Source organism: Juglans regia, chromosome 3 (assembly GCF_001411555.2).
Source record: "Juglans regia cultivar Chandler chromosome 3, Walnut 2.0, whole genome shotgun sequence".
In the NCBI taxonomy this organism is placed as follows: Eukaryota; Viridiplantae; Streptophyta; class Magnoliopsida; order Fagales; family Juglandaceae; genus Juglans; species Juglans regia.
Window position 1 is genome coordinate 1,997,357 of NC_049903.1, and position 16,524 is coordinate 2,013,880.

Genomic DNA, 16,524 nt, shown 5'->3' on the forward strand with positions numbered 1-16,524 from the left:
AGGGTTTCTTTTTTGTTAAGGGATAAATCAACCTCCTTCGGGCAGGGGCACCATTTGCCTCACCAAAGCTCCCCCACCAACACAATTTTTTTTTTTTTTTATAAAAAAAGTAGTTTAATTTGTGGACAAAGTACTACTACTGCTTACAGAGCCCATGTCTGGATTAATCTCAAAAGATGAGAGACAGTAATTATGGTGATGCCAAAGCAAATATTACTCACTCGTACATGAGCAGATCAATATCGATGACAACGTAAACTTTCTGAGATTAATTGTGACATTAGGTTGTTTTGCTTTGCATAAAAATGGAAGTTTCACTTGACAGTTTCGGAAAATTAGGATACATGTTGTTTTAATGTTGGGTTCCTACGCCCAGTGCACTGAAAAAGGTGGGTGGATTTTCTCAAAGGTGAATGAATTGGCCGGAAAAACACTCAAGAGGACCGTTATTGTCTCCCAATGTTGTCATGATGCATGCAGCAGCCTGCTTTGAAATTTTATTGAATTGAGGCAGAAAAATAACTACTTCTACTTCCCACTGTACCTACTCAATCTTAAAGCAACTTACTGTTGAATATCATGTTAAATTACCAGTCATTTGGTTCATTATTATTTTTGTCTAACTTTGTAATTCAAGGCTTTAACAGGGAGGATCCAATTATTTTTGTCAGGACTTCTTAACATTCCTAATAATTTTGTTTCTTGGAGGCAGATCGTTCCACTTGGGCCCGGCCTGCTCTAGAAACTGAAGCAGCATTTAGCATTTTGAACCATCAACGGCCCAACTCTATGTAATGCAGACTGCAGAGCCACGACTATTTGGACTGAGATCAGCTTCTTCTGTCATCAGGTCCTTTTCTCTCTCTGGGATGGCTCTACCTGTTTTGGGCCCATATTCAGCCTAGATCATTAGACGCAAGGATATATTCTGACTTTAAGGCAACAAAAAAAAAATAAAAAAATAAAAAATAAATAAAAAAAAAGAGTAATTCTACATACAGTCGTGGAATGCGCAAACGCCGTGCAGTCGCTTTGAAAAAGAGTGGGGTTCACTATTAAAAAATTAATTTCTTTTCAGGTGGATCCCTTATTTATTTACTTTTTTCAAAGCGACTGCACGACGACTGCACGCTCACAACTGTAAGTATCATTTATAAAAAAAAAAGTCAAAGGAAAGCAACAGAGTTTATAAAGCTACCAGAGGGTCAGGATTTATGGGTAACAGCAGAAAAATAACGTATGAGGACGGAGTTTTTTCATTCCATCATTATTATTTTTTTCTTTAATCGTATATTGAAGGCTTGAGATTTTAACATATTATTATGATAAAAATAAGAGTTTTTTTATTTATTATTCTCACACATTCTATTAATATTTATTTTTTTAATTTTATTTTTTAAATTAATTGAGTTTTTTTATTCATTATTTGTAAACTATACATTTTATAAGAGAGAAAAATATAAAATAAAAAAATATTTTTTGTGCAATATGAGAATGATAAATAATTTTTTTTTGAAAATAATAATATACAATGAAAATTCAGAGTTCAGATAAAGACAATGAAAATTAATAATTTTAAAGAAAAAAAAAAAGAGTAAAAAGCGTTGCTTAGCCCAAAATGAAATTGGCATAGCCGAAAATCCAGTAGTGGAAAAGGTGGGGGGCCACGCTCAATCAACGATAAGTTTTGGGACCCATATGCCACGTGTCTATAATCGACGCCTGCAAAACACATTCGAAAAGTATGCAACCGACCTAGCGAGAACCATCTAGACCACTCCTCACACCTCCCACTCTCATTCCAAGCGCGTGTAAAGCACTATCCTACTGTCCCCCCACCACCACGACGAGAATCCGGCGCCGACCTCTGTCGTGGGTTCTCCAAATCTCACGGGCCAATAAAAAAAAAGACAAAAGACTTGGGGGGAAAAATTAATTGAAAAGAAAAAGGAAAGTGTGTTGCGGGAAGAAAAATGAGAGTAAAGGAGTGGGAAGCCGTATTAATTGAGGCTAATGAGCCGTCTGTCCGAAAAGCTCCCTCTGCACCTCCTCCTCGTCAGACCCACCAAATTCCTCTCGCAAAAGCTCGTTCGCCTCTCCCTCTCCACGCTCCACCTCTGCAAGTCCCTCTCACGCGCCGTCGCCTCCAAAACCCTAGCTTTCTTCACCATGGACGACTTCTTCTCCTCCTCCGCCATCGACGACGACCTCTGGGACATCGACTCCACATACCGCTCCCGCCCCCAACGTCGCCTCCTCGGCGACGATTACGAAGACGGCGCGGACAACTCCATTGACAAGGTTTACTTGGTTCCCTATAGGTATCTTCCAATCCGCCACTTCTCTTATTCTTATCGTTTTTTGTCTGTTTGATTGCCGGGAAAGCTATGAAAACCAAAGGATTTTAGGTCTTCGTCTAAGCAATGGTGGATTTAGGTTCCAACGTCGTGATGTGTCGATTGTATTTATGGACAATTTTACTGTAAGCTCGTGATTTTTTGGAACAATTTTTAAAACGGAGACAATTGGACCCGTCACCGTTCTTTTATTGCTCCAAATTCTTTTAAACGAGGTGCACTTGCGGGCCATCGGACTGAGGAACTTCCTGAGCGCCTGTTCACCCCGGGATTAGTTGAGACTATCTTATTGGACGCCCGGTGCTGATAATTTTTTTTATAAACGAGGTGTACTTCGTGAACGTAGAAATAGTCTGTGGTTTGAATTCAGGCAACGAATTCCAGAAGAAAAAACGACTTTTTAAATGGTCTCGCTATTTTTGCATTGAATTTCAGGTGGTGGAAGGAGTCGCAGCGTGATCATGACGACGAAACGGGAGGTGTTTTATACTCTGTATCAGTGAATGATGACACCGACTCCGAAATCGTTCTGGATTTGAAGAAGGTCGATTCTGGAAAGAGTAACAAGGCAAAAGAAGGATTTTCAGGCCGTGAATATGCCTTGCTTCCTGAAGCGTTGTGGTTGCGGGCACTCAAACGGTGAGCAGACATGCATTTGCTTGAATTATGTTCCTTCTTTTTGCTAATGAGAACTCATAAGAGGTTATTCATTGTGAGAACTCATCATCTTGTTAGTCTGAAAAGCATAATGCCTGACGGCTCTTTTTAATCAGTTCCTGGTTCTTATTGAATGACATACATGACGAAACTACTTATTTCAGTTTTAATCTGAACCGTACCATTTATATTTTTACTTATAAAAAAAAAAAAAAAAAATCTGAACCTTACCATTTTTTCCTAGATTTAATATCAATGGTATAAATTAGAAGCAAATCCTCCTTTGCAGTAGGTCTTCTTCTTCTTATTCAGGCCGTGCTCTCTGTTTTCCTATATTAATTTAGTCCTTTTCTCTTATTTCTCTCCATTCAATCGGCTCTCCCTGGTCTCCCTTGTCCAGGTCTCCTTTCTTTTGTAGCCCTTGAAACCCAAAGATAATATGGAAGTTTCGTATGGAAACAGATCAGATTTTCTGTCTTGGATTTCAGGCTGATTTTCACATGGTAAATGCCAGATTTGATCTAATATCGGATTTAGAGTTAGATTTGCGCATGTCTTATCGTTTTGCTGATGACTATCGACTTGAGAATCCTATTGAGATAGGACTGGTGTCATTTGAAAGCTAATCCAAAAATCTAGAACTTTCTCCTCATTGTTATATTAATGCATCACAAAAATCTGCATTGTATGTTTGGCATTTTTTTCGTAAGGGCATGATATATTTGGAATTGAATTCTTCTTCGCTTTCTGTAGGCATTATGATCTTAATGCAGCAGAGAAGGATATTGGAAGTCTATATGGTGCTGGAGATTCTTTGCAGGATGTGTTTCCCTTACAAATTAGGCTTTTTGTTTTGTGGGAAACAAATTCCTTAGTGGTAAAAGTTAGCCAAAAGGTCAGTTTTGGGATATAATCTTCTATCCTTGTTTCCACTGATTGTCAACCATGACAGGCTTTTAGTACTGTTATACTTGCATTTTGGATTTGGCTGATGAATGCTCGGATGTTTTCCTAAAGTTGGATAAATCTTTTTCTTTTTTTCAGAGCTTAACATATCAGCTGTTGTTTATTAATATAGTTTCCATCGCAATCGGAAACATTGAATTATTTGAGAAAGAAAGAACTAGGAAAAAAAGGCCTCTACCCTTTGGTGTTGACAGAAGATACAAGCTTGTTTTCTAAATGCTTTTTGTTTTTTTTTTTTAAGTGGTTTTGAATGATTTTAGAAGCAGTGTGATTCAATGAGAGCTAGGCAAAAATTTTATGCTCTTTGGTGTTGACAGAAGATACAAACTTGGTTTTGAAATGCTTCTCAAAGGAGTTGTGATTGAATTTTTTTAAGGCTATGTTTGGGTGCTGAGCTCATCTTAGCCTATCTCAAACCAATCATTGATGAGACTCACTATTTTTTCAATTTTCCATAAAAAGTTAAACATATCTCAACCTACTTCATACACTCAAACACGTATCTCAGTCTACTTTATACATTCAAACACATTTCAATGAGACCCACAAAACACTACTATTCACAGATCAACTCAGATCATCTAAGATCACCTCAACAACCAAACATAGCCAAAGATTCCAGCCTTATGATGCGGTATCTAGTACTATAGTATGACATTGGGAGGTATACTATAAGAGCATTTTGGAACAGGATTGTCGGATAATTTTTCATAGAAGTGAATGGTGGAGGGTAGTGTTGCAGGCAGCAGCGCACATACTTCTGAAAGGAAGCAACATAAGAGAAGAGAGTAACACCAAGTAGATCTTAAGCTTTGTGGTTATAATGTATGGGTTGTACCAAAACAATCTATAAACAATGCTGATTCTCTACAAGCAATGTTAGGGATGGAATGTTGCTTTTAGTTTTAAACTTATATAAATAAATGTACAAAGGTGGGTATTTTGCTAAGAATGGGTGATTTTTAATGTCTTCCAACACTTTGGGTGATCTCTCTATCCCTCATTCCATCTTCCTCCCTGCTTTCTTTAGAATTGTTGGTATGGACATGGGCGCCATACGAAGGAGGACTGCATGTTTAGGAAAGAATTGGAGTAGGCTTTCTAGAATTCTTATATTTACTTAAATATATTTCCTTGGACAGATACCATTTATAGAGCAATCTAAAGCTGACCTTACCATTGGCAGACGGGTTGAAGATGTTCATTTAGTTGGTTGGTTGACATTAAAGTTCTCTGTAGCAGACTCCATCATTCAGTGCAATGATGAAGTCTAAGCTTCTGAGTCCAAGTGCATGGATTCAAATTTTGAGACTATACATTTGATGCAAAAACTGCTGAAGGATAGGACTGTATCCAAGTTTCTCTCCCAGGACTGAGCTACCCCAGTACCACACACTTTGCTTGTCGTTAGACATTGTTCTGTTTTCTGCCCATCTCCTTCGAGTCACCCAATCTTGCAAGCTTTGATGTTGGTTGCATGAGTTTTAGTAGCGATGATGAGTAATATATTGATCCTTAATATTGTATATGGTGTCAAAGTGCCATGAAGTTGGTTGGAAGAGCTTTATTCTTACTTATATATATAAAAAAAAGTTTGGTTAAAAGAGCAAAATGCACTTTACAGGTTACCCAGTATTAGATTGATATACCATTCATTGTGTGTATAACTTGAAACCATCTGGTATTTTGGATTGAGTTGCTTTACTACTTTATTTGACATTTGGCTCATTTTTCAGGACAATGTGCATAATTCTTACAAGAGAGCCCGCAATATTTTCGGTTCTGAATCTGAACCTGTGAGTTCCATCTCTCTCTCTCTCTCTCTCTGTGACGTTTCTGTCTCTCAATGTCTCTCTTTTGGAGATGATGGTTTAGCTAAGATAATACTATCTCATTCCAAAAAATCTCTGATATAGTGGCTTCTTCATTTTTTTTTCCAATGATATATATTTGCTCTGTTATTTGATTGGACAGTTAAGCATTTGGGACTTCTCAGGCCAGACAACACAATTTTTTTTTAATGACAGAATAAATATGAGTAAAGATACTCCTGCACAACTGGGGAAAGAGGTAAGTACATAATTGTCTGACTGCTATCATTTTGTTATATTCCCCGTTCTTTGTCTGTGTACAAAGTTGCTTGGGAATAATACTCTTCCATCAAGCATCCCTTTTGCTTCTTTCTCTCCCACATACCTGTTGTAAAGAAAATAAAGAGTCTTTAGTCTTTTTACTTATAATCAGTGAAGAAGGGATTTTCAGGAGGTAATGGATCTTTTTTGTGAGTCGAAAACTGATATTGGGCTAGAATATTGCTAAGACCTATCCGTTTAGAGGATAACTTTCCGATCCTGTAGAGGTTTTCAAGTTGGCCTTGGGGGGAACTTGTCCCTTTAATTTTAGTAGTTGGTCATCTGAGAAGCAAATTCCTCACAGGAGTCATTTTGTTAAATTATCCCTTGGCATCTTTTGCCTCTTCCTGCTTCTAAAATATTAACCAAGATAAAATGTGAACACAACCAATATTGGATGGACTCAATAAGTTGTGGCGGCTCCTTTTTTGCTCCTTGATGTCATAATGGCCCTGGAGGACTACCTTGTGAGGAAACAATCTAGAGATATTCTTGATGTTCTCTCATTAAAACTGTTGTATTTTATAAAAATTGTTGGAGAGATCATTCTGATTATGGTCTACTTATCTTATGCTGTTGAGCTTTCTATAATTCTATTCCATTAGCAAGATTGTGAAATTGCCCAAATACTCAGAAATTGGAATATACTTCATGATTCACTTTCATAATTGTAACAATAAAAATATGCAGCAACTTGAGTTTTGACCACATGATTAGTTGATTTATTTGCTCATTGTTTGCATGTTGGCCTTGCAGATTCTTCTTGAATTGCAAGTCTATGGATTTTCTGATGCTCCAAGGGGCAGAGATGAGAGGAATGATGAGATGGCTATACAGTCCAAGGTGGAAGATCCCTTTTGCAGTGGCTTTTTTAAGATGAATGGGAGCACTGACAGAGTGGACTGTTTTTTAAATTTAACTAACTCATCACGAAGTGGTGGTAGCTATCAAGGAGCTGGTTCCTTGGGCTTGACAGGATTACAGAATCTTGGGAACACTTGTTTCATGAACAGTTCCATCCAGTGCTTGGTGCATACTACAAAGCTTGTTGATTATTTCCTTGGAGACTACCAGAAGGAGATAAATTATGATAACCCATTGGGGATGAAAGTATGATTTATGTTTATGTTATATCTGCTTTTTTTATCGAGTGGTCTTGTCCAAATGTAGCATATTTGCTTATTCTATACCTCTTATCTCTAGTTAAATATGTTCATTCATGCTTTCAGGGGGAGCTTGCTTTAGCATTTGGAGATTTACTAAGGAGGCTATGGGCTCCAAGAGTGAGGCCTGTGGCTCCAAGACTGTTCAAGAAAAAACTTTCAGATTTTGCTCCTCAATTTAGTGGCTATAATCAACATGATTCCCAAGTTAGTGAAGTTATTTTTGTTTATGAGTACCCCTCAATTTCATTTCTGAGATGTGAGAGGAGTAATCTCATGAATATGTTAAACTGTCTTTGATCTAGGAGTTTCTTGCGTTCTTGTTGGATGGACTCCATGAAGATTTAAATCGTGTTAAGTGCAAGCCGTATATTGAAGCCAAGGATGTTGAAGGTCATCCAGATGAAGAAGTAGCAGAAGAATATTGGAAGAATCACCTTGCTCGCAATGACTCCATAGTTGTTGATGCATGCCAAGTGAGTTGTATTAGGGGGTTGCCATTTTGCATGGAATGGAAAATTTTGACATCTAGTTGTATACAAGACTTTACTTTTTACATGTGATGCTATGTTCATATGATACCCCATATGATAAGTATAAGGATAGGTGGTGTATGGGATTCCACATTGCTTAGGAAGGAGAAGTTCTTACTCTTTATAAGGTTCTAATGGGGCTCCAATTGTATCATTGAGTAGTCCTTTTGGAGTGTATGCCATGTGGTTTTGGCCTTCCATTGGCGTTATAAATAATATCAGAGCCTATCCCAACAAAAAATGTGGGACTTGAGCCGTACCACCTACGATGGATTGGCCCGACTAGGACGTTGAGAATTTAAGAGAGGGAGATTGTAATATCTCATTTGATAAGGATAAGAGTACGTGGTGTATGAGATTCCATATTGCTTGAGAAGGAGAAGTTCTTGCTCTTTATAAGGTTCCAATGGGGCTCCAATTATATCATTAACTAGTCTTTTTGGAGTATAGAACATGTGGTTTGGGCCTTTCATTGGGGCGTTACAATTCAATAAAACTAAGGACTCCTACTTTCTTGTTGGAAGTCTTTGATGCTGCTATGAATAATGCCTTATGATGGCTAATGCTGAAAAATGATTAGGGCATTAAATAATTTTGTAGGCTGCTATGGGACTGGCATCTACAATTATCAGATAAACCATTTAATTAATTGGGTAATGTTTTCCTTACTTTCTAGGGCCAGTATCGATCAACGCTGGTTTGCCCTCTTTGCAAGAAGGTTTCTATCACATTTGACCCATTTATGTACCTATCGCTTCCATTACCTTCGACAACAATGCGGACAATGACGTTGACAGTAGTGAGCACTGATGGGACTACATTGCCAGCTGTGTATAACGTAGTTGTTCCAAATGGTGGGAGGCTCACAGATCTTATTGATGTCTTAAGCACTCAATGTTCTTTAAGAGATGATGAAACCCTGTTAGTAGCTGAGGTATGTTGCTGTGTTTTTTCAAATATCACTGAGCTTGTAAACACTTTTTGATCTTTGATCTTGGTGACCTTCTATACTTGGGTGGCTACTTTTATCCTCTAGCATAGTAATAGGAACTTTTCTATTGTATAACTATGTTTCAGGAATCATTGCATTGTATGCAATCATATTTTGGTTACCACCATGCCAATGACCTATGGTTCAAATGATGATTCCATCTCCCATAAGAGTGGCTTGTGGGTGACATCATGAGTTGAAGTCTCATTCCCACCAATAAAAAATGCAAAACATTTTGGCCACCACTCTTTTCTGTCATCTGTGGCACTATCATATTACCATAACAGTGTAAGATCTATTACTAATTATTTAGATAATTTACTTATCAAAATAATTTTTTAGATAATTTGGTAAAGTAGTTGAAATAATGTAAATTAACTATGTGGGATGAGATGAGTTATAATCATTAGGTTATTTTATCTCCATCTTTCCATATATATATATATATATGCATGTATATCATTTGGGATCCCCGTGTCAAAGGGACTGTTCTCTTTTTTCCCAAGTGTTTGTGGATTCCATGTTGAGCACTGACCATGTGGAGCAATTTGTAGGTAGTCATAAATGCTATAAAAAGCATTCTGAATTGGCTTGAGCCATCTGGTGCTATAGCCTTGATTAGGGATGAGGACAAACTTGTTGCCTATCGGTTACCAAAAGACAGCGAGAAATCACCCTTAGTGGTTTTCAAGCATCAACAGGTGGAAAAGTAAGTTTGATTAGTTCCTTATTGAGTTTGTTTCGGCTTTATACTGTGAGTTTTATTTGGTGATTTCACTTCTGGGTTGCTACTGCATTTCTTTTTCCCTTTCTCATCCACGTGTCTGAATTGCAGCTATTGTTATAACTCAATGAGAAACATCAGAGAACTTGTGCGTGACCACAGAAACATCTTGCAAGGAATTAAATAGATTAGAGTGTGATGTATGACAGATTCCGAAAACCTGCCTAGTATTGCTTTTGTGGTGAGCTTTAGGGCTTTAGATTTGAGAACGTGTGCTCTTAGTTCTTATGATTGACAATGGGTTTGGGGTTTCTAGATTGAATGCTTGCAGGAGGTGGGATTGTTTAGCTATGTAAGCTATTTCTGAAAACAAAAGTGATGGATAGACAACACTTGATAATGGGGCTTTAAGGCTTGCATAAGTAGTTATTTTGTGGCTAATGATTAGAGAAAGTATGTGGATGTTTTAGGGTTTCAATAGGGTAAGAGTTCGACTTGGAGTTGCAAAGAGGCAAATGAAGCTGAAAAATGAATTGCATGAAAAAGAAAGAAGCACACTAAGTACCCATGCGTTCCATAGACCTATAAATAAATTACAGTAGGAGTATAATTAGGTAACAACAAACTTTAAGAAACAAAACTAAGCTAAAGGCCACATATAACATGCTAATAAATGCTTGTCAAACATTTTGAAAATTGCAAAAAAATTTGTCTTGATAAAGCAAATATAACCTAAAAAATATTTGTATTGAAAATGAATCTATTATGACTTGAATTTTGTCAATAATTTCCTCAGATCCTTTGTGATCTCTTGAAGAAATGATGCAATTTTTGTTGTACTTGTTTAAATTTGGAATTTTATCATTACTCTATTATGAGTTTTCTGGCATTGCAGTTATGGCATTACCCCAAAAAGGAAGACATTTGGCATTCCACTTGTAGCAAGGTTGTCTGATACTTCTAATGGATCTGATATTCGTAAAGGGTTTTTGAAAATACTCAGTCCATTTTTAGTGCCCAACGAAGATGGATTATATAATTACGATGAGGGTGCGGGAAATTCTGGTAAGGAAGATTCTGAAATGGAGGATGCCACCAGCCCTACTGTTTTGGATGCAGGTGCTGGGTCAGATGGTGGTAGACTGGACGAGACACATTTGGATACTGACTTCCAGTTCTACAGAGGACCAGAGTTTTCTGAGATAGAGATGAATGAGCCAGTACTGGTCTCAGGGTCGATCAAGGAGTTGGAGGTGATTGTTTTATGGTCAGATAAGATGATTGAGATGTATGATACATGCCTTCTCAGCTCACTGCCCGAGGTCTTTAAGCCCCAGAGGTCCATAAATAGGACTCAAGATTCTGTTTCTCTATACAAATGCCTTGAAGCCTTCTTAAAGGAAGAGCCATTAGGACCAGAAGACATGTGGTTAGTGTAGCGTGTTCTCATTCTTCATTCTGGCATTGGAAGATTTTTGTTCTTGTTGATAGCCATTCTTGACTTAATTTTGTGAGCAAGAACTGAAAAAAATGCAAGTTGTTATCCCTTTATTTCTCTTATAATTACTTTGCAGCTACATAAAACTGCAGGTACTGCCCTAGCTGTAAGAATCCTCGGCAAGCCATCAAAAAGTTAGATCTCTGGAGATTGCCCGAGATTCTTGTTATTCATTTGAAGAGGTTCTCATATGGACGATATTTTAAGAACAAGCTAGAAACATTTGTCAACTTCCCAGTTGATGATCTGGATTTCTCAACCTTCATTGCCCACAAGAATAGCCAGTTGTCCAATCGCTACATGCTGTATGCCATTAGTAATCATTATGGAGGTTTGGGTGGCGGTCACTATACTGCAACTGTTCATGTAAGTGGCATCTCGTTATAGAAATTTTTTTGATTGCTTTTTGGTAGGTGCCTTTTCCCAGTATTCTACTCCTAAAGGTGAGACTACACACTAGTTGTAGTAATGTTCCCATACAATTTTGACTGACTTGTGATATTGTGGCTTCCTTGATATGGAAGTGGCTCAGTTATTATAAAATAACCTCAAAAGTAAAAATTAGTGAGTAGCTGCGGGTTTGTTTCTTCACAATTATGTAAAAACACATGGATAGATGTTTTTGTAAATTGGTTGCAGGAACATCTCTACATCTTTTCTGGAAATACATGACTTTGGATTTTTTATGGGTTTTCTATTTCTCTTTGTTCGTATGCAGCATGGCAATGGTATGTGGGTTGAGTTTGATGACGACAAGGTTTTCCCTATCACCAAAGACAGGATAAAGACATCAGCTGCGTATGTTCTTTTCTACAGGAGAGTCCCGGATGTATAATCCGTCATAGTTGTATAGTTAATTCTAACAATTTGGAAGCAGGATACAGCCAGCAAGGATACGGCCAATGAAATGGATAAAGTTTTTTCCCTCGAACCATTTCATAGGTTTTCTCTAGGAGTGACACACTTTTGGTTAAACATAGAGAAAAGGAACAAAGGATATAATGTTGTACAGCTTTCAGTGGGCAGTAGAGACCAAAGGAACAGAGGATTCAATACTGTACAGCATTTCAGTGGGCACCAATGAATGGGGATAGGTTACTACAACCTTTTTTTTTTGTGTTGTACATAAATTCAAAATAATTCTTGACTGACCCTCACACAACATATTATTTATTACATATTTGGATATATTATCCATTTTTGTTTCCATTTGATTGAATAATCATAGTTTAAACATTTAGTAGGGTAGGTTGACCATGGAAGTCTTGGTGCTGTACCCCAAGCTTGAAAAAGTTGCAGCAAACTGTCGTCCTTGTGAAGCTGCAGGGGGCTTTCTTCGTAGAAGTTTTCTGACAGATTTGAAGCCACTGTACACATTCACACGATTACGCTGCACAGGAGATTATACATGAAAGAATAAGTATCAATGCTAGTCATGCAATGATATAATGGGATATCTGTCCATGGAGGCCTCCAGCAGACTGAATTGAAGAATGTTCACTGGTAAAAATCACTGATTGGGAAGGCTGACCAGATTGTGCACAAACAGCCACCTAATGATTCTGATTTTGGAGCTCTTTTTCGAATGAGGAAAAGGATTTCTACACTGATCCCTGTAAGTGGCACAATCACATGATGTTTCGTTGGTATGACAAGGAAAAAGGTGTAATTGTTGAACTTTTTCAAAGAGAAATAGGAGAATGAATCAAACTTGAAAACTACGTAATCAAATTTTAAACGATTAAGGTTTCAGTTTAATTAGAATTCTAATAAATAATTATGGTCATGAGGTTTCTTTCGTTGGTGTATCAGGTTGCCTGAATTTCAAAGTCTAAATTTCCGACTCTGATCTTTTAGACTCCAGAGTTTCGGTCGTCAAGAAAATTTATAAGGAAGCCCTTACCACCTTGTACAGATTATCAACGTGGTTATTTTTTATTTTCTGAATGCAAATCGCAAATCTCTCACCCGAGTCTGGTTCTCCCGACTCTGCGAATCTCTCCCCCCTCGAAATGAAGTCGTGCTTCCTCCTGAAAGCCATCCACTTAGATTGACGTGATATGGGATACCGTTTCCATATCTTCCCAGAGTACAAGAAGTTGCAGAGTAAAGCGCCATTGCAGCACCCATACTTATTACTGAAGCCTCCAATGCCAACTTTAACTGTCAAACAAGTAGTGTGATTGGGAAATTGATAATAATTGAATCAATTATTGTAAGACATGAATCTACAAATGGTCTGAAATTCGAAATCGAATTTTCTTTTGAAATAAGAGTGCTAAACATAACTTCTAAAGTTAAAACTGCAAACATAAATCAGACAGAAATTATGGAGATTTATAACAGAGAATAATTTATAATGGTTAGGTGGCTATTTCTAAAAATTCTTTGGCCTCAATTACCATCAGTTGGCTCTGTTTTGTGGGAGAAGTGGTGGGCTGGGAGAGACATCTGTGTTTTTCATTACAAGGTTGATTACGAAGGTCAACTTGGTTGCTGCATTAGATCGTGGCATGCGAGTCGAAGCTGCAAATGACAGTCAAGCGAGCCGCAAGGACTGTATCATCAGATAATAGAACCCTACACTTTTCAAAATTACCAATAAGGACGAGACCTTGCACTGCATTTTGAAATCATCTTATTTTATATTAGCAAACCGTTCAATTTATGTTATATTACATGCTGGCTCATGTTCATGAAATTAATGAAATAATATATCATATCTGGTATTTGAATGTGTTCAGAATACCAGTGGCTACTCCAATCTGGAATAGCAGGGGCAAAGCTCGTGAACCAACTGCCATGGCTGCACGAGTCCCAGTTTGTTTCCCATGTTTCACAACCTGACAGAAAGTTTTGTGCACGTGTGGAGAGATCTCTTCCTAGTTTCTATGCCTCCATTTCAGTTGAAATTGTCTTTTAGAAATGGAGGAGCAACCTTGTTTCAATCTCAGGCACCATTTGCATTCAAATATTTTCATTTTAATCCATTATTTATAATAAAACTTTAAATTAGGCCATGCTCTTAGTTTCTCTTTTGAGTCTTTTCCACCTTTTTCTCTAATTCTTTTTTTTTTTGCAGAGCTGGGTATGCAAATGCAAAACTCATGCTTTCGCCGAGTAATTTGGCATTTCAATTTGAAGCCTACTCCATATCCCAAGCATATGTGTTTGTGTGTGAGAGAAAATGACTTGTACAAGTCCCATACAAGTCCTTGTAAAAAAGTAGACCTCACTTAAAAAAAATTATTCTTTATTAGTGGGACCCACTTTTTTTACAAAAAACTTGTATGAAACTTGTCTATTTGAAATTTATACTTAGCATTACTCTATACGCCAGAGCATAAGTTCGACATTCAGATAATTATTCAGAAACCTTATTTCAAAGCATCTTGACTAAGCAGCACGGTTTGGTATGTCAACACTTCTGTGCCTGAGAATCTCAACGCCTAAGTAGTCAACAGAACCAGGAACAGCCACATGAGGTTTTCCAACTTTCACACGAACGGCCGATATCTGGGGATGCTTTGTAAAAGTGGTAGACGCAATGAGTTGAGCCACTGACTCCAGAAGATTCTGAGCAGGCCCTTCCACAGTTTCTTTTACTATTCTGCATTTCATCCATTCATCCCATCGTTTATATTCTTCCTATATCAAACTGAGCATGCAGAACATATGTATTGGTCACATAAAGAAAAGATTCACCATTAACCACACTTTATGCAGGTTTGTATTGCAGGATATCTACCAATCATGCATGACCTCAGACTTACTGCAATTGCTATAAACGTGTTAATTTAGTGTGGAATGCATCTTCTTTTCACTCGAAATAGATAGTATCAATGAATTTTAGTTATTGTACTGTTGATAAGTGAAATCAGCACGGTACACAAAATTGATACCATCATTTCACTTGAAATGAGAGGATCATTGTGGGGGTCAAATATATAGCTTACCGGTAAATATCAGTGTAACTCACTGTATCTGACAAATTATCAGATTTACCAGCAGGCAGGAGGTCCATCCATGCATCAACATCCACCAAGAACTTCTGACCCAGCTTCCTTTCTTCTGCCTTCACCCCATGATATCCATGGAACTTCAACCCCCTCAATATAAGTTTGTCTCCCTTCATAATTGCATCATCTTCCATCAACGCTCCTAATGATCAGAGTCACCACTTATTATCCATACACTCAGAAAGGATAAGATGAAAACATTATGTGCTTCATGTAAGATTAGACAGACTCCACAGTTTCCAGCTACTAAAATGGAAAAAAGACATGACTGTTAAATCATTAAAAAATATTATAAAGAATAAAATAGGATTTGGGTAGAGAAAAAAAAAAGATTTCTACAAATCAAATTCACAATTCTCACGCAAGCTTTTGTAAAAAATAGAACACTAAAAAAAATCATTTTTGTAATGAGACCTTTTTTTTTTTTTTTTTTCACAAAGGCCTACGAGTAGCTTGTATGTTTGAAACTTAAACCACAAAACAAGGGGAAGGCAAAGGGGTGGTTTGGTAGAGCATGGCAAACACACTGGTGCACTGCCATGGCGACCACTACAAGTAGCAGCGTCAAGCGGAAATTTGGTGGCGTCCCTTCAATCCAACTCTGAAACTCTTGTTCCGTTCCGATCGGTTGGAGCCAGAGTCGGAGTCTGGACTTGGTTTTGGGGTGGTGTGGCTGGGATTCTCATTTCTTGGATACAAAAGGTGAACTAAATCAAGAATACTCGACTCATTTCCAATCAATAATTGATGAACTTCTGATAAAAAAAATTTAAATTCATTACAACTTACTTCATTCATTTCCACCTAAAAAATTAAATAAATCACAACTTAAAAAAATTAAACCCATCTCAATAAAATTTACAAAATACTATTATTCACAATTCAATCCAATTTATCTCAACATCCAAACCAGCCAGTTAACCTCTCCCTTATCCTCTCCACCAACAAAATGCTCAATCTAAACCAAGCCCACCAAATTAAACCTTGAATCCCCCTAAAAGAAAAAACGACGAGTATGTACCTGTTGGTCCGGTCCCTGAGCGTCCTAAATTGGCTGGGGTGCGGCGGCAGAAATGACGCAAATGAAAAGGCAAGATGAGATAAGGGGAGAATGAAGGGGTAATTCCTTATGTCGATTGCCGACGCGTACGCTAAAACCTAGCGGCTGCGGTTATTCGTGCGACGTCAACGACTACTTTACGCAACAGACGTCTGGGTGGTCCCTTTTAACTTTATTGCCCTTTTAACTTTATGCCAAGACGCTAGTGGCCCGTATAGCCGGTTCTCCTCTGACTCTTCACTTGACGTCGTCCTAGCACTTTTCCTTAAGTGGTCCCCACCAGACACACTTTGCCAGTTCATATCCAGATCAATGCACTCTTACTTTATTCTGGAACGAACGGAAAATGATATTTACAGTAAGTGGGGAGTGTATGAGTATTGTGTAAATTTTAGAATAGAAATGATAAATATAGAATTTATAT

At 37.6% G+C, this 16,524-nt stretch overlaps 2 protein-coding genes across 5 annotated transcripts; one reads left to right on the top strand and one right to left on the bottom strand.

Annotated features, from left to right (window-relative positions):
* The first annotated feature begins 1,972 nt into the window (after positions 1 to 1,972).
* Positions 1,973 to 12,750, top strand: LOC109010210 (ubiquitin carboxyl-terminal hydrolase 8-like). The gene is made up of 13 exons (XM_018990967.2): positions 1,973 to 2,321; positions 2,793 to 2,996; positions 3,768 to 3,909; positions 5,717 to 5,776; positions 5,955 to 6,050; positions 6,869 to 7,222; positions 7,342 to 7,482; positions 7,581 to 7,751; positions 8,485 to 8,742; positions 9,354 to 9,508; positions 10,419 to 10,952; positions 11,114 to 11,387; positions 11,740 to 12,750. Exons 1-13 carry the CDS (start codon positions 2,014 to 2,016, stop codon positions 11,854 to 11,856), a joined length of 2,814 nt encoding a protein of 937 aa, XP_018846512.1. The 5' UTR covers positions 1,973 to 2,013; the 3' UTR covers positions 11,857 to 12,750.
* LOC109010211 (dihydroneopterin aldolase 2-like) lies at positions 12,499 to 16,238 on the bottom strand. 4 transcript variants are annotated; one of them, XM_035688161.1, is made up of 4 exons: positions 16,062 to 16,238; positions 14,978 to 15,182; positions 14,398 to 14,631; positions 13,090 to 13,184 (listed from the first exon to the last, which is right to left on the bottom strand). In XM_035688161.1, exons 2-3 carry the CDS (start codon positions 15,172 to 15,174, stop codon positions 14,418 to 14,420), a joined length of 411 nt encoding a protein of 136 aa, XP_035544054.1. In that variant the 5' UTR covers positions 15,175 to 15,182; positions 16,062 to 16,238; the 3' UTR covers positions 13,090 to 13,184; positions 14,398 to 14,417. The 4 variants fall into 4 exon arrangements, with proteins under 4 accessions (XP_035544056.1, XP_035544054.1, XP_035544055.1 ...); XM_035688162.1 differs by lacking the exon at positions 13,090 to 13,184 and adding an exon at positions 13,341 to 13,547; XM_035688163.1 differs by lacking the exons at positions 14,398 to 14,631; positions 14,978 to 15,182; positions 16,062 to 16,238 and adding exons at positions 12,499 to 12,634; positions 13,424 to 13,546 and having other exon boundaries at positions 12,990 to 13,184.
* Between the last annotated feature and the right edge of the window lie 286 nt (positions 16,239 to 16,524).

Bases quoted from the DNA above. Each gene is read 5' to 3' on its own strand.
- LOC109010210 (XM_018990967.2), top strand. From the start codon at position 2,014: ATGAGCCGTCTGTCCGAAAAGCTCCCTCTGCACCTCCTCCTCGTCAGA. The intron at 2,997-3,767 runs GTGAGCAGACAT...CGCTTTCTGTAG, and splicing joins TGGTTGCGGGCACTCAAACG to GCATTATGATCTTAATGCAG. The intron at 8,743-9,353 runs GTATGTTGCTGT...AGCAATTTGTAG, and splicing joins AAACCCTGTTAGTAGCTGAG to GTAGTCATAAATGCTATAAA.
- LOC109010211 (XM_035688161.1), bottom strand. From the start codon at position 15,174: ATGGAAGATGATGCAATTATGAAGGGAGACAAACTTATATTGAGGGGG. The intron at 14,632-14,977 runs GTAAGCTATATA...GATGAAATGCAG, and splicing joins AGTTACACTGATATTTACCG to AATAGTAAAAGAAACTGTGG.